Here is a 27,055-nt window from a genome sequence, read left to right on the forward strand (position 1 = left end):
TTGGAGGATAAAAAGAAAGAGTTTGTACTTTAAAAACTAAGTTTCCTCCAGGTAGATGACTTCCTTCCTGAAACTTAGTTTCCGAAAGGAAGGGGCAGATGATATGATCCACATTTTTATGTGACGTCACCAGAAGAAGATATGTCACTAATGTATTTATTTTTGTAAAAGAAAGCGTAATTTCTTTGTTATTACATGTAATAATGCACCTTGTTTGTAATGTATATGTTTTGTTTATTGTTTATTGTATTTTATGCTACATTATGGGTAATTTAATGTATCTTTGTTTGAGAGAGTGCACTATACGAATTTGTATTTCTAAACATGCATAGATGTCAGTTTTGTTGGTAGTAACCTTTTGTAGATAGTGAGTGATTCATCTGTACTTGAATCTGTGTTCTCGAAAATAGTATTAAAAGCGAGGATGTCCTGTAAGAAATCATCACACTTTTTCGCCACGGATCGACGAAGCTTTTAAAATTAAAAAGAACTCCTCGGTGTTGTGCATACATCTTGGTATGGTAGTTCGGGGCACAAGCTAGGCCTATGTGATCATAGGTACGCCAATAGCCATGCATTGATGATATGCACAATACTGCAACCATTCTACGTTAAATAATAAAGGATTAATTTGGAAATAAAAGGCTAAAGAGCAAATATTGGCTCAGTTATCATTGCATATCTCTTGGTGTGGTAGTTCGGGGCGCAAGCTAGGTCTATGTGATCATAGGCTTGCCGATAGCCAGGCATTGAGTTTATGCGTTTTAATTGAGTCAATTCATCGACAAAGCGAAATCCTCGCCTTCATCTCAAATATATTTGCATTATAATTGCAATAAATAAAGAATAACACCTTTCAGTTTATACATACTGCAGTAATGTGGTTTTATTTCTCTGTGCTGTGAATATTGTCTTTGCCTAACACTATCCCTGTACCTGAGAGGAGTCTGTGTACTTCACCGAGTCTCATCGTTCACCACTGAGTATTATTAAGTTAATATTAATAGTATAATAATACGACGTGTCTAATTACAAGAACGTATCAAGTGGCAGCTCAACGTGTTGGCTCGATTTTGTAGTGTACAAGGGCAAGACAATTGTTTAAAGTTGAGATTCATTGTGCAAGAGCACTAAACTTTTATATTTGTAGAAAAGCACAGAACTGCTTCGTTCGAAATGGAAAGAAAACATTTGTGTAGCGCAAATAAAAATCTTGCTTCAAGTTCAGAGCTTAATGTTCCCGATTGTTGTCGGGACATTGATAAAGAAAGAACCACATTTGTGTGCAAGAAATGTACAAAGATTCTACATTATGAATGTTGTGGCTTAGTTATTGGAACTGAAAGCCACGAAGCTACCGATTTGGTTTGTAAAGATTGTGAATCATTGTCTACGGATAGTTCATCTGATCCATTAAATATGTTCAAAGCATTAAAAGCTATGATTGAAGGAATTAGCAATGATATTAGCAAACAGTCTGAAGCACTGAAAGCTGATATCTGCAAACAGTCTGAAACATTACAGACTGATATTAAACAGCAAGCTGATTCCATTAATAACTTGAAGGCTGATATTAGCAAACAGTCTGAAACATTACAGGCTGACATTAAACAGCAAGCTGATTCCATTAACGACTTGAAGGCTGATTTATGTAGACAATGTGCGCTATTAAAGGATGATATCGGTAAGCAGCACGATGAATCTATGAATGCTTTAAGAGCTGAAATGGCCTGTGAAATACAACAACTAAAGTCTGACAACGAGGAAACTAGGGCCCGATTCTCTGAAGAAATTCGGCAGGCTAGAGAGATGGACTTTGATGAGTTCCGGCGCAGCTTGGCAGCCGATGTTAATAAAGCCACGGAAAGTGTTCGCATCGATGTAGAGGATATTAATTCGAGACTCACTGAGGAGTGCAATAAGATTATTGAAAAGCAGCTGACGATGGAACAGATATTGGCCAAGGCCGAGACTGACAAAATACAGTTCCGGGCTGAGGTCCAAGAAAATATTAAAATTAGTCAGATTTCAGTAGTTGTGTCTCAAAGAAGCAAGGATATTGAGGAAATAAAGACTCAAGTAGAACAACTTACGAATCAGTTAGAGACTATGCACGTTTCCCAGCAAACAAAAACAGAAACTGGATCTCGAACAGCTGGACATCCGTCTGCAGTTGCTGAGAGTGCAGTGTTGCCAACCATTAACATTGAACTAAATGAAGCGATGGACAGAGCTGGTGGAGAGAGAACTAGAGAAGACAAACAAGTCTGTCGCCCACGAGTTACTGCTGATTCAAGAGCTAATGAAGTGGCATCTGCTGTTCCACCTACCTTTAGTCTTTCGGGCGATGACAGAGGTTACAGAGAGCGTGAATCTCGCAGGGCATGGCATCGTCCTTATGAAGAAGGGGCAAAGAGGAAACGTATAGAAAGGAAGAAATATCGCAGTTCCTCCTCTTCCAGCACCAGCTCTAACTCTCAGTATCAAGCGAATATCAGGAAGCGAACACAAAGGCATGGAAATGTTAGAAGCATGTCAGATGAGTCACCACCGCGAACTCAGCGATCAGCAACGACAGGAACCCCAAGGATGGCAGACCTTAATTCCTTATCCAAGTTCAAGGGAGACCTGGAAGCCCAGAATGCTGAACAGTATTTAAAAGAACTCAATATCAACTTTGATTTAATGCAAGTTCCATACAAATACTGATTGGAAATTATTCCTCGGTTATTCAAAGGCCAGGCTGAGCATTGGTTTCAAGCAAATCAGTTGGAGTTCAGGTCCTATTCTGATTTCTGCCGCCGTTTTCGCAAGCAATATGCTTCTGAAGAGGCCAAAGAGAGGCAGCTGACGGCAGTGAGATCTCGTAGATATTCAAAGCAGTCTGATATGAGTATGGAGGAATACGCTTGGTCCATCTACTCAGCCTACCGCAATCTGTCTGTTCGTTATGTAGAACCAGAGATAGTGAACTTAATCATCTCCCAGCTACCATATAGAGCCCACAGTTTGAGTTTGGCTAATTCTCCTCGAACTGTACGACAGCTTGCTGATTTTTTGAAAAGATTCGAGGTGCTTGAGGAGCAGGACAGTTGGAAGCCGGTGTGGAATAGAGAAGGTGCTGGTCAGGGAAATGCTCCTAGGCAAAATAGAATTGGAAACCAACCCCACCGGGTCAGACAAGTTACGCAGAACCATACAAATGGTTATTCCAATTACAACAGGCGGCGTAATCCTCCAAGAAGGGATGGCAGGAACAACTACGCACATGGGCAGCATCATTCCAGATCTGATCCAGAAGACCATTCCCGTGACTCTTCAAGTAACGCTTCTGAACCCAGTAACTTCAGAGCGACGACGCCTCCGTTTGAACCTTCTGCTTCACGTTTGACAAACGAGCAACGTCAAAGCGTCGACATAACAAGAGACTTTTGTTGGGCACCATCGACTAGTGCTAATCCGAATGGTATGCAGTCGGATTTAGCCAGTCGCCCAACGTGAATTCTTCGTTCCCGATCACGGTTGGACTAAGATCTTGGACTTCTCTGGGAACAGATGATAGCGTTATAAATAGTGAAGATAATCATCTTTTTGTTGTGCTGACTCTCAAAGAAGGAGAACAAAGTTTAGATAGAGCACTACAACAAGCAGTTAGAAAGGAAAATTTACCCAGGGCTCCGTTAATTAAAGCAACTGTAACCGGAGTTGATTTTATTTGTGTACTGGACACTGGCAGCGAATGTAATCTCATGAGCTACGCTATTTGGAAGAAGATTAAAGAGAAGCTGCCGTCATTGCAGTTACAAACATGTCCAGATGTTAGGCTGACTGATTTCACTGGGAGAAACAAAACTAGAGTTGTGGTATGTAGACAAGTATATTTGGAGATTGCTGGAAGAAATTTATTGGAGGACATGTTTGTCTTGAAAGGTCTCGAGGCTGACTTTATTTTGGGCTACCTATTCCTCAGGAAATATGAAGCAGGAATTGACCTACAGCGCGATAAGTTATCCCTCACCGTAGATGGAGTTCCAGTAGAGCAGGACCTCGTGAATAATGGATCTTTGACAGGGACGTATGTAAGAAAAGTCCGTGAAGATTCCCATGTCGATCAGTGGGTGGCTAGTCCTGACGACATTCTTCAGAAGGTCAATGCGAATGAGATTTTATGCGAAAGGGGTAGAAACCAATTGAAAGAAGTCTTATTGAAGCATAGAGATGTATTTTCCGAGAGACCAGGTACTATTAACAACTTCCAGTGTGAGATTGAACTCACCACCACAGAACCTGTGTATCGATCTCCATATCCCATACCTATAGCAAAAAGGAAACTCCTGGAGGAAGAACTGATAAAAGTGGAAACAATGAGATGTTACTGTGCCTTGAAATTTATCTTGTATGAGCACCTTAATTTTTGGTGAGCCTGATGGTAACATACGCCTGCAGTCGTCTTGCTAATTAATTATTCTATTTCTGAAACAACTGGATATTCGCTTGCTGAACTATTCTTCAATCATCCTATACCCAGAGAGATCCTAACACATTTCAATTGGCCCGAATGGGAAGAAGCCCAACCAGATTGGAAGTCCAAATTATTCTTAGCCCCAGTCAGGGAGAAGAAGAAACTGTCGAAGAATATAAAACAGAAGGGAAACGCCAAGACATTGACAGTTGGAGACTTCGTGATGGTTAAAAACCATTCCTTAAGCTCCTCACTAGATAGGACCATTCAAAAGTTATTTATGTTGTGGATAGGACCTTATCTAGTGGACAAAGTGGAAAATAATGTTGTGACATTGCTAATTCCAAAGACTAAAGAATTATATGGTAAGGTTAACTTGGATAACCTAAAACTGGTGCGTTTTTTGGAGGATAAAAAGAAAGAGTTTGTACTTTAAAAACTAAGTTTCCTCCAGGTAGATGACTTCCTTCCTGAAACTTAGTTTCCGAAAGGAAGGGGCAGATGATATGATCCACATTTTTATGTGACGTCACCAGAAGAAGATATGTCACTAATGTATTTATTTTTGTAAAAGAAAGCGTAATTTCTTTGTTATTACATGTAATAATGCACCTTGTTTGTAATGTATATGTTTTGTTTATTGTTTATTGTATTTTATGCTACATTATGGGTAATTTAATGTATCTTTGTTTGAGAGAGTGCACTATACGAATTTGTATTTCTAAACATGCATAGATGTCAGTTTTGTTGGTAGTAACCTTTTGTAGATAGTGAGTGATTCATCTGTACTTGAATCTGTGTTCTCGAAAATAGTATTAAAAGCGAGGATGTCCTGTAAGAAATCATCACACTTTTTCGCCACGGATCGACGAAGCTTTTAAAATTAAAAAGAACTCCTCGGTGTTGTGCATACATCTTGGTATGGTAGTTCGGGGCACAAGCTAGGCCTATGTGATCATAGGTACGCCAATAGCCATGCATTGATGATATGCACAATACTGCAACCATTCTACGTTAAATAATAAAGGATTAATTTGGAAATAAAAGGCTAAAGAGCAAATATTGGCTCAGTTATCATTGCATATCTCTTGGTGTGGTAGTTCGGGGCGCAAGCTAGGTCTATGTGATCATAGGCTTGCCGATAGCCAGGCATTGAGTTTATGCGTTTTAATTGAGTCAATTCATCGACAAAGCGAAATCCTCGCCTTCATCTCAAATATATTTGCATTATAATTGCAATAAATAAAGAATAACACCTTTCAGTTTATACATACTGCAGTAATGTGGTTTTATTTCTCTGTGCTGTGAATATTGTCTTTGCCTAACACTATCCCTGTACCTGAGAGGAGTCTGTGTACTTCACCGAGTCTCATCGTTCACCACTGAGTATTATTAAGTTAATATTAATAGTATAATAATACGACGTGTCTAATTACAAGAACGTATCAAGTGGCAGCTCAACGTGTTGGCTCGATTTTGTAGTGTACAAGGGCAAGACAATTGTTTAAAGTTGAGATTCATTGTGCAAGAGCACTAAACTTTTATATTTGTAGAAAAGCACAGAACTGCTTCGTTCGAAATGGAAAGAAAACATTTGTGTAGCGCAAATAAAAATCTTGCTTCAAGTTCAGAGCTTAATGTTCCCGATTGTTGTCGGGACATTGATAAAGAAAGAACCACATTTGTGTGCAAGAAATGTACAAAGATTCTACATTATGAATGTTGTGGCTTAGTTATTGGAACTGAAAGCCACGAAGCTACCGATTTGGTTTGTAAAGATTGTGAATCATTGTCTACGGATAGTTCATCTGATCCATTAAATATGTTCAAAGCATTAAAAGCTATGATTGAAGGAATTAGCAATGATATTAGCAAACAGTCTGAAGCACTGAAAGCTGATATCTGCAAACAGTCTGAAACATTACAGACTGATATTAAACAGCAAGCTGATTCCATTAATAACTTGAAGGCTGATATTAGCAAACAGTCTGAAACATTACAGGCTGACATTAAACAGCAAGCTGATTCCATTAACGACTTGAAGGCTGATTTATGTAGACAATGTGCGCTATTAAAGGATGATATCGGTAAGCAGCACGATGAATCTATGAATGCTTTAAGAGCTGAAATGGCCTGTGAAATACAACAACTAAAGTCTGACAACGAGGAAACTAGGGCCCGATTCTCTGAAGAAATTCGGCAGGCTAGAGAGATGGACTTTGATGAGTTCCGGCGCAGCTTGGCAGCCGATGTTAATAAAGCCACGGAAAGTGTTCGCATCGATGTAGAGGATATTAATTCGAGACTCACTGAGGAGTGCAATAAGATTATTGAAAAGCAGCTGACGATGGAACAGATATTGGCCAAGGCCGAGACTGACAAAATACAGTTCCGGGCTGAGGTCCAAGAAAATATTAAAATTAGTCAGATTTCAGTAGTTGTGTCTCAAAGAAGCAAGGATATTGAGGAAATAAAGACTCAAGTAGAACAACTTACGAATCAGTTAGAGACTATGCACGTTTCCCAGCAAACAAAAACAGAAACTGGATCTCGAACAGCTGGACATCCGTCTGCAGTTGCTGAGAGTGCAGTGTTGCCAACCATTAACATTGAACTAAATGAAGCGATGGACAGAGCTGGTGGAGAGAGAACTAGAGAAGACAAACAAGTCTGTCGCCCACGAGTTACTGCTGATTCAAGAGCTAATGAAGTGGCATCTGCTGTTCCACCTACCTTTAGTCTTTCGGGCGATGACAGAGGTTACAGAGAGCGTGAATCTCGCAGGGCATGGCATCGTCCTTATGAAGAAGGGGCAAAGAGGAAACGTATAGAAAGGAAGAAATATCGCAGTTCCTCCTCTTCCAGCACCAGCTCTAACTCTCAGTATCAAGCGAATATCAGGAAGCGAACACAAAGGCATGGAAATGTTAGAAGCATGTCAGATGAGTCACCACCGCGAACTCAGCGATCAGCAACGACAGGAACCCCAAGGATGGCAGACCTTAATTCCTTATCCAAGTTCAAGGGAGACCTGGAAGCCCAGAATGCTGAACAGTATTTAAAAGAACTCAATATCAACTTTGATTTAATGCAAGTTCCATACAAATACTGATTGGAAATTATTCCTCGGTTATTCAAAGGCCAGGCTGAGCATTGGTTTCAAGCAAATCAGTTGGAGTTCAGGTCCTATTCTGATTTCTGCCGCCGTTTTCGCAAGCAATATGCTTCTGAAGAGGCCAAAGAGAGGCAGCTGACGGCAGTGAGATCTCGTAGATATTCAAAGCAGTCTGATATGAGTATGGAGGAATACGCTTGGTCCATCTACTCAGCCTACCGCAATCTGTCTGTTCGTTATGTAGAACCAGAGATAGTGAACTTAATCATCTCCCAGCTACCATATAGAGCCCACAGTTTGAGTTTGGCTAATTCTCCTCGAACTGTACGACAGCTTGCTGATTTTTTGAAAAGATTCGAGGTGCTTGAGGAGCAGGACAGTTGGAAGCCGGTGTGGAATAGAGAAGGTGCTGGTCAGGGAAATGCTCCTAGGCAAAATAGAATTGGAAACCAACCCCACCGGGTCAGACAAGTTACGCAGAACCATACAAATGGTTATTCCAATTACAACAGGCGGCGTAATCCTCCAAGAAGGGATGGCAGGAACAACTACGCACATGGGCAGCATCATTCCAGATCTGATCCAGAAGACCATTCCCGTGACTCTTCAAGTAACGCTTCTGAACCCAGTAACTTCAGAGCGACGACGCCTCCGTTTGAACCTTCTGCTTCACGTTTGACAAACGAGCAACGTCAAAGCGTCGACATAACAAGAGACTTTTGTTGGGCACCATCGACTAGTGCTAATCCGAATGGTATGCAGTCGGATTTAGCCAGTCGCCCAACGTGAATTCTTCGTTCCCGATCACGGTTGGGCTAAGATCTTGGACTTCTCTGGGAACAGATGATAGCGTTATAAATAGTGAAGATAATCATCTTTTTGTTGTGCTGACTCTCAAAGAAGGAGAACAAAGTTTAGATAGAGCACTACAACAAGCAGTTAGAAAGGAAAATTTACCCAGGGCTCCGTTAATTAAAGCAACTGTAACCGGAGTTGATTTTATTTGTGTACTGGACACTGGCAGCGAATGTAATCTCATGAGCTACGCTATTTGGAAGAAGATTAAAGAGAAGCTGCCGTCATTGCAGTTACAAACATGTCCAGATGTTAGGCTGACTGATTTCACTGGGAGAAACAAAACTAGAGTTGTGGTATGTAGACAAGTATATTTGGAGATTGCTGGAAGAAATTTATTGGAGGACATGTTTGTCTTGAAAGGTCTCGAGGCTGACTTTATTTTGGGCTACCTATTCCTCAGGAAATATGAAGCAGGAATTGACCTACAGCGCGATAAGTTATCCCTCACCGTAGATGGAGTTCCAGTAGAGCAGGACCTCGTGAATAATGGATCTTTGACAGGGACGTATGTAAGAAAAGTCCGTGAAGATTCCCATGTCAATCAGTGGGTGGCTAGTCCTGACGACATTCTTCAGAAGGTCAATGCGAATGAGATTTTATGCGAAAGGGGTAGAAACCAATTGAAAGAAGTCTTATTGAAGCATAGAGATGTATTTTCCGAGAGACCAGGTACTATTAACAACTTCCAGTGTGAGATTGAACTCACCACCACAGAACCTGTGTATCGATCTCCATATCCCATACCTATAGCAAAAAGGAAACTCCTGGAGGAAGAACTGATAAAAGTGGAAACAATGAGATGTTACTGTGCCTTGAAATTTATCTTGTATGAGCACCTTAATTTTTGGTGAGCCTGATGGTAACATACGCCTGCAGTCGTCTTGCTAATTAATTATTCTATTTCTGAAACAACTGGATATTCGCTGCTGAACTATTCTTCAATCATCCTATACCCAGAGAGATCCTAACACATTTCAATTGGCCCGAATGGGAAGAAGCCCAACCAGATTGGAAGTCCAAATTATTCTTAGCCCCAGTCAGGGAGAAGAAGAAACTGTCGAAGAATATAAAACAGAAGGGAAACGCCAAGACATTGACAGTTGGAGACTTCGTGATGGTTAAAAACCATTCCTTAAGCTCCTCACTAGATAGGACCATTCAAAAGTTATTTATGTTGTGGATAGGACCTTATCTAGTGGACAAAGTGGAAAATAATGTTGTGACATTGCTAATTCCAAAGACTAAAGAATTATATGGTAAGGTTAACTTGGATAACCTAAAACTGGTGCGTTTTTTGGAGGATAAAAAGAAAGAGTTTGTACTTTAAAAACTAAGTTTCCTCCAGGTAGATGACTTCCTTCCTGAAACTTAGTTTCCGAAAGGAAGGGGCAGATGATATGATCCACATTTTTATGTGACGTCACCAGAAGAAGATATGTCACTAATGTATTTATTTTTGTAAAAGAAAGCGTAATTTCTTTGTTATTACATGTAATAATGCACCTTGTTTGTAATGTATATGTTTTGTTTATTGTTTATTGTATTTTATGCTACATTATGGGTAATTTAATGTATCTTTGTTTGAGAGAGTGCACTATACGAATTTGTATTTCTAAACATGCATAGATGTCAGTTTTGTTGGTAGTAACCTTTTGTAGATAGTGAGTGATTCATCTGTACTTGAATCTGTGTTCTCGAAAATAGTATTAAAAGCGAGGATGTCCTGTAAGAAATCATCACACTTTTTCGCCACGGATCGACGAAGCTTTTAAAATTAAAAAGAACTCCTCGGTGTTGTGCATACATCTTGGTATGGTAGTTCGGGGCACAAGCTAGGCCTATGTGATCATAGGTACGCCAATAGCCATGCATTGATGATATGCACAATACTGCAACCATTCTACGTTAAATAATAAAGGATTAATTTGGAAATAAAAGGCTAAAGAGCAAATATTGGCTCAGTTATCATTGCATATCTCTTGGTGTGGTAGTTCGGGGCGCAAGCTAGGTCTATGTGATCATAGGCTTGCCGATAGCCAGGCATTGAGTTTATGCGTTTTAATTGAGTCAATTCATCGACAAAGCGAAATCCTCGCCTTCATCTCAAATATATTTGCATTATAATTGCAATAAATAAAGAATAACACCTTTCAGTTTATACATACTGCAGTAATGTGGTTTTATTTCTCTGTGCTGTGAATATTGTCTTTGCCTAACACTATCCCTGTACCTGAGAGGAGTCTGTGTACTTCACCGAGTCTCATCGTTCACCACTGAGTATTATTAAGTTAATATTAATAGTATAATAATACGACGTGTCTAATTACAAGAACGTATCAAGTGGCAGCTCAACGTGTTGGCTCGATTTTGTAGTGTACAAGGGCAAGACAATTGTTTAAAGTTGAGATTCATTGTGCAAGAGCACTAAACTTTTATATTTGTAGAAAAGCACAGAACTGCTTCGTTCGAAATGGAAAGAAAACATTTGGAACAGATATTGGCCGAGGCCGAGACTGACAAAATACAGTTCCGGGCTGAGGTCCAAGAAAATATTAAAATTAGTCAGATTTCAGTAGTTGTGTCTCAAAGAAGCAAGGATATTGAGGAAATAAAGACTCAAGTAGAACAACTTACGAATCAGTTAGAGACTATGCACGTTTCCCAGCAAACAAAAACAGAAACTGGATCTCGAACAGCTGGACATCCGTCTGCAGTTGCTGAGAGTGCAGTGTTGCCAACCATTAACATTGAACTAAATGAAGCGATGGACAGAGCCAGTGGAGAGAGAACTAGAGAAGACAAACAAGTCTGTCGCCCACGAGTTACTGCTGATTCAAGAGCTAATGAAGTGGCATCTGCTGTTCCACCTACCTTTAGTCTTTCGGGCGATGACAGAGGTTACAGAGAGCGTGAATCTCGCAGGGCATGGCATCGTCCTTATGAAGAAGGGGCAAAGAGGAAACGTATAGAAAGGAAGAAATATCGCAGTTCCTCCTCTTCCAGCACCAGCTCTAACTCTCAGTATCAAGCGAATATCAGGAAGCGAACACAAAGGCATGGAAATGTTAGAAGCAAGCCAGATGAGTCACCACCGCGAACTCAGCGATCAGCAACGACAGGAACCCCAAGGATGGCAGACCTTAATTCCTTATCCAAGTTCAAGGGAGACCTGGAAGCCCAGAATGCTGAACAGTATTTAAAAGAACTCAATATCAACTTTGATTTAATGCAAGTTCCATACAAATACTGATTGGAAATTATTCCTCGGTTATTCAAAGGCCAGGCTGAGCATTGGTTTCAAGCAAATCAGTTGGAGTTCAGGTCCTATTCTGATTTCTGCCGCCGGTTTCGCAAGCAATATGCTTCTGAAGAGGCCAAAGAGAGGCAGCTGACGGCAGTGAGATCTCGCAGATATTCAAAGCAGTCTGATATGAGTATGGAGGAATACGCTTGGTCCATCTACTCAGCCTACCGCAATCTGTCTGCCCATTATGTAGAACCAGAGATAGTGAACTTAATCATCTCCCAGCTACCATATAGAGCCCACAGTTTGAGTTTGGCTAATTCTCCTCGAACTGTACGATAGCTTGCTGATTTTTTGAAAAGATTCGAGGTGCTTGAGGAGCAGGACAGTTGGAAGCCGGTGTGGAATAGAGAAGGTGCTGGTCAGGGAAATGCTCCTAGGCAAAATAGAATTGGAAACCAACCCCACCGGGTCAGACAAGTTACGCAGAACCATACAAATGGTTATTCCAATTACAACAGGCGGCGTAATCCTCCAAGAAGGGATGGCAGGAACAACTACGCACATGGGCAGCATCGTTCCAGATCTGATCCAGAAGACCATTCCCGTGACTCTTCAAGTAACGCCTCTGAACCCAGTAACTTCAAAGCGACGACTCCTCCGTTTGAACCTTCTGCTTCACGTTTGACAAACGAGCAACGTCAAAGCGTCGACATAACAAGAGACTTTTGTTGGGCACCATCGACTAGTGCTAATCCGAATGTTATGCAGTCGGATTTAGCCAGTCGCCCAACGTGAATTCTTCGTTCCCGATCACGGTTGGGCTAAGATCTTGGACTTCTCTGGGAACAGATGATAGCGTTATAAATAGTGAAGATAATCATCTTTTTGTTGTGCTGACTCTCAAAGAAGGAGAACAAAGTTTAGATAGAGCACTACAACAAGCAGTTAGAAAGGAAAATTTACCCAGGGCTCCGTTAATTAAAGCAACTGTAACCGGAGTTGATTTTATTTGTGTACTGGACACTGGCAGCGAATGTAATCTCATGAGCTACGCTATTTGGAAGAAGATTAAAGAGAAGCTGCCGTCATTGCAGTTACAAACATGTCCAGATGTTAGGCTGACTGATTTCACTGGGAGAAACAAAACTAGAGTTGTGGTATGTAGACAAGTATATTTGGAGATTGCTGGAAGAAATTTATTGGAGGACATGTTTGTCTTGAAAGGTCTCGAGGCTGACTTTATTTTGGGCTACCTATTCCTCAGGAAATATGAAGCAGGAATTGACCTACAGCGCAATAAGTTATCCCTCACCGTAGACGGAGTTCCAGTAGAGCAGGACCTCGTGAATAATGGATCTTTGACAGGGACGTATGTAAGAAAAGTCCGTGAAGATTCCCATGTCGATCAGTGGGCGGCTAGTCCTGACGACATTCTTCAGAAGGTCAATGCGAATGAGATTTTATGCGAAAGGGGTAGAAACCAATTGAAAGAAGTCTTATTGAAGCATAGAGATGTATTTTCCGAGAGACCAGGTACTATTAACAACTTCCAGTGTGAGATTGAACTCACCACCACAGAACCTGTGTATCGATCTCCATATCCCATACCTATAGCAAAAAGGAAACTCCTGGAGGAAGAACTGATAAAAGTGGAAACAATGAGATGTTACTGTGCCTTGAAATTTATCTTGTATGAGCACCTTAATTTTTGGTGAGCCTGATGGTAACATACGCCTGCAGTCGTCTTGCTAATTAATTATTCTATTTCTGAAACAACTGGATATTCGCCTGCTGAACTATTCTTCAATCATCCTATACCCAGAGAGATCCTAACACATTTCAATTGGCCCGAACGGGAAGAAGCCCAACCAGATTGGAAGTCCAAATTATTCTTAGCCCCAGTCAGGGAGAAGAAGAAACTGTCGAAGAATATAAAACAGAAGGGAAACGCCAAGACATTGACAGTTGGAGACTTCGTGATGCTTAAAAACCATTCCTTAAGCTCCTCACTAGATAGGACCATTCAAAAGTTATTTATGTTGTGGATAGGACCTTATCTAGTGGACAAAGTGGAAAATAATGTTGTGACATTGCTAATTCCAAAGACTAAAGAATTATATGGTAAGGTTAACTTGGATAACCTAAAACTGGTGCGTTTTTTGGAGGATAAAAAGAAAGAGTTTGTACTTTAAAAACTAAGTTTCCTCCAGGTAGATGACTTCCTTCCTGAAACTTAGTTTCCGAAAGGAAGGGGCAGATGATATGATCCACATTTTTATGTGACGTCACCAGAAGAAGATATGTCACTAATGTATTTATTTTTGTAAAAGAAAGCGTAATTTCTTTGTTATTACATGTAATAATGCACCTTGTTTGTAATGTATATGTTTTGTTTATTGTTTATTGTATTTTATGCTACATTATGGGTAATTTAATGTATCTTTGTTTGAGAGAGTGCACTATACGAATTTGTATTTCTAAACATGCATAGATGTCAGTTTTGTTGGTAGTAACCTTTTGTAGATAGTGAGTGATTCATCTGTACTTGAATCTGTGTTCTCGAAAATAGTATTAAAAGCGAGGATGTCCTGTAAGAAATCATCACACTTTTTCGCCACGGATCGACGAAGCTTTTAAAATTAAAAAGAACTCCTCGGTGTTGTGCATACATCTTGGTATGGTAGTTCGGGGCACAAGCTAGGCCTATGTGATCATAGGTACGCCAATAGCCATGCATTGATGATATGCACAATACTGCAACCATTCTACGTTAAATAATAAAGGATTAATTTGGAAATAAAAGGCTAAAGAGCAAATATTGGCTCAGTTATCATTGCATATCTCTTGGTGTGGTAGTTCGGGGCGCAAGCTAGGTCTATGTGATCATAGGCTTGCCGATAGCCACGCATTGAGTTTATGCGTTTTAATTGAGTCAATTCATCGACAAAGCGAAATCCTCGCCTTCGTCTCAAGTATATTTGCATTATAATTGCAATAAATAAAGAATAACACCTTTCAGTTTATACATACTGCAGTAATGTGGTTTTATTTCTCTGTGCTGTGAATATTGTCTTTGCCTAACACTATCCCTGTACCTGAGAGGAGTCTGTGTACTTCACCGAGTCTCATCGTTCACCACTGAGTATTATTAAGTTAATATTAATAGTATAATAATACGACGCGTCTAATTACAAGAACATATCATGTGAATGGGCTGTGGAGCAAATTCGCCAGTACCCACACTTTGCACTGCATATTCTGCATTCTAATGAAGCAAATTTTTATGTGAGGGGAAATGATTAAACAGAGCATGCGGTATTGGTCCTCTAAGAAACCTTTGTGGAGAGATCCGAACAATATGGTTGGTACTGGGAAGGTTAAGGTGTGGGCCGGGATCTGAGGGACACGTATCATTGGGCCATTCTTCATTCATGAAAATTAAATGCAGAGGGCTACTTGCAGTTGTTACAAGAACACATTTTTCCATCAGTTTTGATGGAGGATGGCAGCTTCCCCTCATATTTTCAGCAGGATAGGGCACCACCTCATTATGGGTGACAGGTTCCTCACTATCTGGACCTCCAGTTCTCTTGTCAATGGATTGGTCAATATGGGCCAGTGGAATGGCCTCCCCAATCACCAGAAATTACCCCACTCGATTTTTACCTGTGGGGTCATGTGTAGTCAATCGTGCATGCTGAAAAGATTTGGGATGTGGTTCTCTTGCAGCAACGGATACTGGATGCCTGTGCACAAATCACACCTGAGATATTGCTCCATCACCACAGAGCATGGGGGAACTGTCTCAACATGTGCATAGCACAAGAAGGACAGCATATTGAACACACCGTGTAACTTTCATATGCTCATAACTTCCTTATCATTAAAGTTTTCAGAAATCTGATTTCACCACTGAATTACTGGTGAAATTCTAGCCCAAAACCATACCCCATATGCCCGCCTTCCCATTTAAAGAAATGAAGTTGGATCCAAGATGGTGGTCACAAAGATGGCGGACGTTGTCATGACATGCACCAAAAAGTTTTCCCCTAGGCTTACCATGACCAATTTCTGCAATCTACACCCCCTTTCATTTTATAAGGGGTGGTCAGGGACTATTGACTCACCCTGTATATATCTGAAAGGACTGCTTTACAACACAAAAGTGAAGCAATTCTCTTGCTATGTTACGCCAGGGAACATGGAAGGAAAGCTGAAGCAGACGAATTTTTTTATGGCGGCAAATGGATTTTACGACAGATTATTTATGAAATAAAAGCCATAATTTATGAGAAAACATTAAAATGAGTAGTTCAGCATATTCTTACTTTACAAATTCCTGGGTACCCCGCTGCAAAACAACCAAGGATAGCACCGTACTGCTGAGAAACCTTCGCATTCACTGCGTGAATTGTGAGCTCAGACAGAGATCACGAAGCTTGCCAATCGTAGAACTGCGCATGCTCAGCTCACAGTCTTCTTAGATAGACATGTTGAATCATACATGACTGAATTCTAAAGTTTCTCATTTACAACATGTAGAGTTAACAAGAAAACATAATGTTTCATAGTTTTGAGAAACACTAATTTAATTGTACTATACTCTTCTCATACTTTCTATGAATAGCAGATAGAATAGTGCAATATGGTTTCAACACATGGGTAGGAGCATAGAAGCGATAGATCAAGAAGGACGGTATGGTCCGGTCACTATGATACATGCTCAGCACACAAAGGGTACCCGGTTCAATCTTCCCCACTGGGTGCCGCCATTTTTAAAATTTTGAATTATTTTCCTTACCAGTGCAAATGTTGGCTGGGAAAGCACTAGGTAACCTATCTACACTATTCCCACGAAAACATAGAGGCCTTCGAGTCTTTTTCCTGGAATTCTTTCAGTTGCTTACATGTCTCTGAAGTAACCATTCCCTTTTTTGGTGGCACTCAGTTAGCATGAGGAAATCAGAAAAGCAGGAATGAAATTCAGAGAAGAAGAGTGAGGTGCTAATAACAAGAAACAGAGCCAGAAATGAACCAAGAATAAAGATGGCCAGGGAAGAGTTGAGGGTAGTGGAGAGCTTCAAATATCTAGGAAGCATAATTGAGAGAAGTGGAAGAATAGATGAGGAGGTAAACAGAAGAGGACAAATGGGTTGTGGACTATAACAAAACATTCGAAGATTAATTACAACACATACTATGTGACGATAATTATGTATGGACCAGAGACTTGGACAATGATGGAGAGAGACAATCTAAAGATGCAGTGGAGATGAAATTTTAAGGAGTATATTGGGGAAGACTAGGAAGGATAGTATACGGAATGAGGAGATCTGACAGACAGTGGGTGTGGTGAAGCTTCAGGACAGGATAGATCAGGCACAGATGAGATGGTTCAGACACATGAAGAGGATGGATGCAGAAAGACTACCAGTAAGAGCTTATAATGCACAAGGAGTGGGAATACGGCCAAGGGGGAGACCAAGATGTCTGTGTAAAGAGCAGATAGCGGAGAGTGTTAGGAGAAGAGGACAAGATTGGAACACCGTGGAAAGAGAGGAGTGGTGGAAGACCAGGAAAAAATGAAGAGGCTTGACTTCTATGCCGACCCAGCCAGAGGCAGGAAATAGCAAAGGATGATGATGAGGATGTAGCTTTTCTGCTACTTTTGTCATGGCAATTAGGATGAGTGATTAGATAAAATTGATGGGACACTCTCAATGAACACCCAAGCCGAGGCTGAGACCTGCCTGAACTTGGGAACTTCTGTGACAAGATTGGAAGTTGACTACTTAATGTGCTTGGTCAGCAAGCTGGCTGTATTTGTTTCTCAATTAACTGTTAAATAAAATCTTCTAATTCACACATTGTGAAAAACATGCTAAATAAAGACCCTTCTATACAAATAAAACAAATAGAAATGCTTTCAGTTTAAATCATGACATTTTTATAAATAAATAAATAAACAGCATGTGACGTTTATTTGTTTTGTCTGGTCTTTAAGAAGAATGTTGCAGGCACATGATGTAAGATGTTTTTAAATGTCACCTGCCACATATGTTCTGAGTTAGCTTGGCAGGTCAGTTTATTCTCAAATAAATGTTGTACAGATAAGGACATTCTTTATTAATGTGTCTTACTCTTTCCTAATGTGCCCTGTAATCAAGGGGTCCTGGGTTTGATACCCGGTGGAGGCACGAAGTGGTTCGGATCCCACTTTAAACTGTAGGTCCAGTCCCGATTAGTCTCACTGTGCATAAAGTGGACTTAAAACACCAAATTAATCAATCAATCTAATGTGCAATTTGCATTTGTTGAAATTTGAATTTGTGCAATGAAATGACAGCTGCAATACGATTAGAAGAAATATTTCAATTTCTTCATGATTTCAGAAATTAAAGGTCCAAAATTTCATGGTGAAAGTGACTCAATTTAGAGTACACAGAAAAATGTATTTTTAGACATAACTAGTGCACAGAAAAACAGATTTATTATTAGAGGCACATATGTATGGTGAATAAAAGATTAAGATTCCATACAAAAACTGGGCACATTTTGGGATCAAATGAGGTAGATAAAATGGCATTTTGGTGTTAAATTGTGAAAAAAACTAAATTTGATTTTAAAACTACACTTATGACACAAAATAAACATCTTCCTTCTAATAGCACATTTGTGTCATCTGGGTATTAAATTTATTAAAAAACTAAATATGCTGACCAAGGCAGTAATTTATTTTATTAAAAACATAAACTAACGTAACGTTTCAACCTTCTAGCAAGGTCTTCTTCAGACTCTGTATCAAGTACAAAAGTAACCCGATACAACAAAAGGGCATTATATATACTCCAGACTATTTAGAAAGTTGTTTGGAACTTTCTAGCAGATGACTTTCACTTGCCAACTTTACTTTCACCTAAAAGGCTAAACACAATTACTTCCATATAGAATGTGGTTGGACTTTTAATCTCACGCTCTTTTCCCTTCATTTTTCTTCCTTCTCCTCTCCTCAGCATCTGGAATAACGGTTACAGTATAATGGGAGATAAAATAACGTTAATGAGTGAAGGACTAAATATAGGTTCCAGTCTAAGCCCAGCATTGGCTGAATTGGTTATGAATGAATGGGAAAAGAAAGTGATAGAAAAGGGAGGTTACAAAATAATTCTGTTTTGCAGATATGTGGACGATTGTTTTGGCATATGGAAGGGAACGAAGAGGCAGCTTGACATTTTTGCCAAAGAAATTGAAGATGAAGAAAGAGGGATATTATTGGAACTGGAAATAGAAGAAGAAGACAAGTTAAGCTATCTAGATATATTGATGAAAAGGAAAAGAGGACAAGAAATTGAAACCGCTTGGCATCAAAAGAAGTGTGCAGCAGGGGTATTCTGCCACAAAAGAAGTGATGTAAGTGAGGTGACAAAAATAAATTTTATAAGAATATGGAGGACAGAATCAAGAAAATATGCATGAAAGAATGTGAAAAAGAAGGCAAAATAAATAGCCTATGGAAACAGCTGGAAAAGAATGGCTATGAGAAGCAGGATAGACTGGACATAAACAGAAGTAGTAAGAAAACGGGCAGGGGAGAATTGGAAGAGAAAGAAAAAGAGGAAAGAAGGTTTGGAATAAGGAGTATGGGGAAGACTACAGAAAAGATATGCAAAGTGCTTAGGAAAGCGGGAATTAAAACTTACAGGAAGGGAGGGAGAAGCATCTTAGGAATAGCGAGGAATGCTAACAAGAAAAAGGAAAACAGAGAAGAGGAAGAGGAAGGGATTATCTACGAAGTGAAATGTAAAGAATGTTAGAGTGTGTACATAGGAGAAACGAAAAAAAGGCTGAAAGACAGGTTGAAACAACATAGGGATGATGTACGACTTAAGTGAGAGAGAAATGCAATATTTAAACACACGAGAGAAACAGGACATGACATAGAGTGGGATGAGGCTAAGCAGATAGGAAGGGAGAAGAGAATGCTAGTGAGAAAATGGAAGGAAGCCAAGGAAATAGAGAAGCAAGGTGAAGAAGACACAATGAACTGGAATGGGGGACTGAAGTTAAACAAAGAATGGAAGAAGATGTTGGAAAGAGTGGAAAGGACAAGAGAGAAAGAGGAGAGGAAAAGGAAGAAAAATGAAGGGAAAAGAGCGTGAGATTAAAAGTCCAACCACATTCTATATGGAAGTAATTGTGTTTAGCCTTTTAGGTGAAAGTACAGTTGGCAAGTGAAAGTCATCTGCTAGAAAGTTCCAAACAACTTTCTAAATAGTCTGGAGTATATATAATGCCCTTTTGTTGTATCGGGTTACTTTTGTACTTGATACAGAGTCTGAAGAAGACCTTGCTAGAAGGTTGAAACGTTACGTTAGTTTATGTTTTTAATAAAATAAATTACTGCCTTGATGAGCATATTTAGTTTTTCATAATCATGGAAACAAGGCTTAATGGTGTTTTAAATTTATTCCTGTGTAATGAGTCCATTTTAGCTTCTCAGATATTTACATCAATATTAACCAATTTTCCGTGAATTGCATAACTCAAAGAATAATTCAGATTTCAGAAAATCTTGTGTCAATAAATAAACTCTAAATTTTGTGTTTAATAATTTAGAATTTTGCAGTTCATTACACATTATTTCGTAACAAAACATGCTAGGAAAAAACACCTCACTCGTTTTTGATGGAAACATGAAATGTTAAATAACACTATTTATTTTTTTATGTTTTTGAAAGTGCGAGGTTTCACAATAAGCATGCGTCTCTACTCACCACACAACAGATATTTGGCAGAGACAAATTACAACTTACCTGTTTCCCTGCAGGAGGAAGCAGAAGATTGCCTTGAGTGCATTGTGAACTCTCAGCGGGGAGGTGTTGCTGTGCCATATGTCCTAGCTTGACATAAAGTGATGTTATTTTATCCATAAGATCTTGCACTTGATGTTTCAGTTGAACTTGCTGTCTATGCATGTCTTGCATCTGCATGTATACAATGTTTAAATCTCTTAGCGATTGACTGTATTGGCACTCATCATGATAAATGTACTTGAAATGGTAAAATGGCCAATGTCAACATTTCAACCCTCAGACATCAGGGTTGAGGTACAGTTAAAATGTGTATTAAAAGCAATAAAAGCTAATCCTGATGAATAGCTTGGTATCTGAGGGTTTAAGCACTGACATTGTCTACCACTTCATAGCTTTGTTTATCATCTGATGCTTATATTTTTTATTAGATTGTTTATGAATTCACTTTAAGCTTGGATAGGTTAACTGGGGCAGGACATATGGTTTAAAGTGGGATTGCTGGGAGCAGCAGTGGCTGAAGTTAGATGAAGAGCTAGTAGGAAAAAATTATGTCAGTAGTTACACATACTTATTTTAACAATGGAACTGATATATTTCTTATATATCAAATCGATCCTTCTGTCCTTTAAGGTTGTAAACCTGTCAGTGATGTCATTGTGAAATGGCTGCTTCTTAATTAGCTGAAGTAACAGTTGTTTCTGAATATCAATATTTGCTAGCAAAGAAAGTTGCTCTTATGACTCTTATGAAATTGCATTCCAGAGATATGTTTTTTCCGTATGAGGTATGAAAAGATTATTTCCATGGATGTTTAAAATTCACATTGTAACACTTAAGGATTTCTTAACTTTTTGGCTAGTACTGATTGTTAGTGATTTGGCAGGACACCCACAATGTAACACATCGTTCTTATCTTAGTCTTTCCAATGAGAAAATTGGGTTTCTAAAAAAAGCTGTTGTCGAGGGTACTTGCCATGCACCACACTACAATGCACAAATGGGCAATTCTATGAAAAGTGAAACCAGGATATCATATAACGAAGTTGCAATATTAATTTTTTATTCATGGTATGTAGGTAGAGTACAGTCTAAACCATAATTTAAAACAAAAAAACAGGTAAATATTTAAATATATAAAAATAAAAACATGTGTAAAGTTGATTGTCATTTTACAAGTGAAAAACTCTGAAACTTCACCTCAGCAGAGGTATCTGCTGAGCGCATGCGTCAATTGTGGAAAAGAATGATTACTTTATTTCACTTCAGATCCAAGAAATGTAATATAGAAAGAATTCTATATTACATTTCTTGGATCTGAAGTGAAAGAAAGTAATCATTCATTACCCACAATTGACGCATGCACTGCATGTGCTCAGCAGATGCCTCTGGACCTCATTTTTTATAGATACATATAATTATCATTTGCAAAAATGACATTTTTAAAGTACCCTGCAGCCTTGGCCCGTGCATCACACAAAATTAGGGCTGAGCCGATGCCGAAAATCAACCGGCATCGGTTGATTTTTTATTACTGATACCAAAGATTTTCAGTGGCTAGAAAAGCAGGCAAAGGCAACAGCTTGTCTCAACATTTGTCCTTTTTAAAAGTTCGTTCACCCTTACTTGTGACTGATTGGGAGACCAGCAGAGTAAGTTCCATAGATTTTCCTAGAAATGCTGGATAAACCCCCACCCTCCTGGGAAGCAGATGGAAAGGCCAAAGGCATGGATAAGTGAAAGATGAAACCAAACATGACCATGAAGGCATGTAACTGCTTAGTTGACACTGTGGGAAATAAACCATTCTTTGCCAATTTTTGCTTGAAGATCATGGTTGTTTTTAACCCCCCGCAGAACTAATGTCAGGTCAGGTAGTTGCGGAGTTCTTGGAAAAGAGGGATGAAGGTCACTGTGATATTCGCTTTGTTTTATCTATGTTCAATCGGGAAGGGGAATCAGAAATTTATACTTATCCTCTTCACTTCTGTTTTCCGTGTGACTGCCAGTTTCGGCCAATGAGGGTTATTTTATTTCCACCGAAAGCCAGCCCCCATGGTGGAGTGGTTACCACATCACCCTATGATGCCAGGGTTCGAATCCCAACCTGGGCATGGATGTTTGTGAGTGCCCATTCATCAATTTCATCACATCATCACTCATCCCCATCTTCGCAAATTAGCCAAAAGTGGCACAAAAAGTGAAGAAAATGAAGCTAATTAATCAATCAACCAATCAATTATTTCCGCCAAGATTAGATTGGGAACATACGGCTTTGAATGATAGTACTAAGGAAGATCAGCTAATCGGGACTGGACCTACATTTTAAAGTGGGGCCCAAACCACTATGTGCTTCCACTGAGTATCGAACCCGGGATCTATTGATTACAAGGCGATGGCGGTACCACTACACCATCAGGGAGGTCCCTCTAAATATTTATGTACACCACTAAGAATAATGTACATAAAATATTTATCAGGAACTTTACTTTTCATCTAATGTACGTACCATCTCTCTTTTTGTTATTCAATAAATATTCAATTTTTTACTTCTTTGACATTAATTTCCTTGACAGGACTCGAATTCTAGCGGTTGTACCTACACGTAAGCTAGATGATGAATATTTGCTGTTTTATCTCTGATTTTATAGTGTCTTTTTACTATTTATGTAATAACAATATTTTTTAGTCAAGAAATAAAGAACAAAATAGGTATTAACGTTGCCTTTCCTCTGTTTCTTAGTCTGTGGTTACATATAACAATACTCCATATGCATCGGAGAAATTAAGCACTAATTAATTAATTTACATATTATTTTGAATCAACCAATAATTATATTAACGTAATAAATAGAAACACTTTTATTATTATATTTCTGAGACACTTGGCTCAGACTGGCTCCCCAAATATATTTCTAAATACGTGCCTAGTGATGTGACGAGTTAGTATGACTCGGTAACTAGCTTTTTATTTTATACTGGAATTACACAAATATCGGTATCAGGATCGGTGGGTATCGGTCATGGTATTGGTATTGATATTGGCAAATGGTGGTATTGGCTCAGCTCTATAAAAAATATTAACTTTTCTTGTGGAGCAAGAATTTTTTATAGAAAATCATTTCAAAACTAAAATATACTTTCAATATACAGCATAAAGTATAGGAGATGTAATTACACTGGTCAACAGCTAAAATGCGACATGAGTGATATATACAATTTCTAGTCAATATTGGTCTCTTAAATACGAAACTGTAGTTAAAAATCGCAATTGACTAATTATAATTGAGTTACAGGGCATTGTTAATTTGGAGAAATTCCCTATATATATGGTATTGCATAGCTGTAAGAAGTAAATGTTGAGTTTTTCTTTTCTTATCTTATTTTTTTTTTATTTGTTGTAAAGAAAGGGGGAACTGTTCAAGACCAGCCACAGAGCCTCTTTATTCATTGTTTTGTGAGGTGTTAATTTATGCAGACGTGATTGTGTCTTTATAAAACTAGGCTGAGTGTGTGCATTTATCGAAGATTGTGTTTGCGTATTACGTGGTCCGTTTCTGGTAAGGTTGACATTTAATTAATTGCTGAGTAATGTTAAAAAATGCCACGTAAATGCATTATCAATGATAACAATGTCTGTTATGTTTGTGGTCATATTGTGTTTTCTGGACAGCGAAGAAATATTATTCCTGCTGTAAGAACAGCCTACAATCTATATTTCGGTAAATACTGCAAATTCGGAGATGAAGATAAGACTTCTGCTCCACATTTCTGTTGTAAGACCTGCTACACGAATCTGCTGGACTGGATGACTCACAGAAGACCATTGATGCCATTTAGTATTTCCTTGATTCGGCTGGAGCCCACTAATCATACAGACGATTGTTTATTTTTTTTTTGTATGGTCCCATCAATACAACGTATGTCCAATACTAAAAAGAAGACAATTGTATTTCCAAATATTCGTTCTGCTTCTCGTCCTGTGGCGCATAGTAATGAACTACCTGTTCCAACACCCAATGAATCTTATTCCGTAGACTCACAAGACGAACCGTACGATCCACAACCTTCCACATCTACAGATCTGGACTTTGGAGGTGATGTTAAACTTACAGAACAGCACAAGGTTAGCCAAGGCAGAGCTATTAGCCTCCAGAGTTCAACAATGGAATTTTCTGGCTAGTAATGTAAAGGTGTCATTTTATCGTGACGGTCAAAAAATGTTGGAAGAATACTTTTCTACCGAATGAGATCTGATATACTGCAGTGATATTGATGGTTATTGGGGGCTATGGGCATTAAGCACATCTGCAAAGAGTGGTGGTTGTTCATAGATACATCGGTATAAAGTCTAAAAGCTATACTGCTTCATAACAGCAATCAATTGACGTCAATCCTTATTGGTTATTCTGTGTAAAAGAAAGAATCGTATGATAGCCTAAAATTCCTCCAAAATCAATTAAATACAACAACTAGGTATATACCTATGGAAAATATGTGCAGATTTGAAAGTCATTGCTATTTTAACTGAACTCCAACAAGGCTATACCAAGTATTGCTGTTTCCTCCGCGAATGGAATAGCAGAGATAAAGCTTCTCATTTTATTAAAAAGGATTGGCCATTACGTCAAAGTATGGAAACTGGAAATATGAATGTACATAATGAACCTCTTGATGAATCTGAAAATATTTTACTTCCTGCACTTCATATAAAGCTTGGACTGATCAAAAACTTTGTCAAAAAGTTGGATCGAAACTCTTGGGCATTCAAATGTCTACTTAACAAATTTCCAAAAATCAGTGAACAGAAGGTCAAGGAAGGAATTTTTGTGGGCCCTCAAATTCGTCAACTTCACCAGGACGAGATCTTCGAACACCTGCTAAGTGATGTTGAGAAAGGTGCATGGAGTTCTTTCGGAGAAGTCTCCAACAATTTTTGGGGAAACAAACGTGCTGAAGACTATGAAAACTTGTAAATAATTTGGTTTCATCGTATCAAAAAATGGGTTGCAATATGTTCCTTAAATTGCATTTTCTACACCCTCATCTCAATTTCTTCCCGAAAAGTTGTGGGGAGGTAAGTGATGAACACAGTGAGCATTTCCACCAACAAATATCTGTAATGGAGAAAAGATACCAAGGAAAATGGAGTAGAGGAATGCTTGGCGACTATTGCTGGACAGTAACCAGGGATGATCCTGAACTTCACTACAAGAGGGAAGCAAAGAGGAAGCGGATTTAATCCCACGTAAGTAGTAAAGAACACACCATACAGTAGTATAGTAGAAAATATTTATTTTGTGAGTAATGTAAAAATTATGATTCATGAATTTCCTTGGAAAGGCAAATGGAAATGTACCCACGTTTTGTACTGTTTGCATAATACAGTTCAAGCGTAAAAGTCACATGCACACCAAGCATACGTCATTCCACTACGTTAGAACATTGGGAAACCCGACTTTTCGACAATACCTCGTATAATTCTTAAACCGGAAGTCGAGTGGCATTTTCATTGTCAGTTTCGTGTTCAGCATCATGGATTGATAAAGAAAAATGAATTTTCATCCATGTCGCAAAAAAAAAAATTAAAATTTGTTGACCAGTGTTATTTGTAATTTCACAAGCCACTGAAACACCAGTGCAAATAGTTTGTGTGTTCCGTGCATCACTTCAAAATATAACATCTTGAAACTTAAACTATTCTCTGGAATTAACTAGGAGAGGATGCCTAATTATTATTATTATTATTATTATTTATTATTGTGCCTGGTTGGGTACAATAACTTAATTATCACTCTTCAAAGGTCACTTCCAGTGGTTGCTATCACCAGCCTTCATCATTATGGATGGGATATCTCATATTCATCATGAACCTTTCTCATAACTTCACATATCTTACTCTGACCCAGTCACCCATGCCATAGCCTGCACTCACATTCACATGAATTTATAATTCAGGAGTTAGAACATTCTCAAGGGCATATGAACATCTACCTGGGAAAGCATCATCCCAACTTCTCTCTCATGAAATTGCTTCTTCATTTATCAAAAGAACTTTAGTTTTGGACATGAGATTTCTAATTAATTTGGAAGCAGTCTATATAATTACAGACTTACTTTTGCTCATTACATGAGTATGAACAAGTGATTTCGCTTGTCTGTTGAAGTTGCAAAATACTTCCAGATGAATGTTTTTTCTGTATTTACAACAAAGTTCTTGAAAAATCAAGGTCATATATATATATTTTTGAATTCTGAAGATTGTCCATCCCACCATATAATTTCATCAATATTGTGGATGGTCTCTGATTTTGCTTCATTCAGAGCACCAACAAAGCAAGTAACAGTATTACCTGAGCACACAAGATATGTCTTACATTCACCCTAGAATGTTGAAGCAGCTTTGAACAATGTTACACTTTCTCTGCTGCAGAGTACAGGATACATAAATTTAGTCCTACACTGTTATCTGCAATACCATTATGCAGAATTAAATAACAGATAGTAGAATATATTCATAAGGTTACCTTTGTTATAGGCTTAAAATAACAAATCTTTGTCCT

General features: G+C 38.8%; 1 protein-coding gene across 1 annotated transcript in view; it reads right to left on the reverse strand.

Moving 5' to 3' along the window:
• Positions 1-27,055, reverse strand: part of LOC145994067 (uncharacterized) — a 136,050-nt gene that overhangs the window by 87,925 nt on the left and 21,070 nt on the right. The window contains exon 4 of the mRNA XM_083130152.1: positions 20,496-20,666. Coding sequence (XP_082986278.1) covers positions 20,496-20,666 — 171 coding nt within the window. The remainder of the gene's footprint in view (positions 1-20,495; positions 20,667-27,055) is intronic.

Source organism: Lepisma saccharinum, chromosome 10, assembly GCF_977018435.1.
Source record: "Lepisma saccharinum chromosome 10, izLepSacc3.1, whole genome shotgun sequence".
NCBI classification, from domain to species: Eukaryota; Metazoa; Arthropoda; class Insecta; order Zygentoma; family Lepismatidae; genus Lepisma; species Lepisma saccharinum.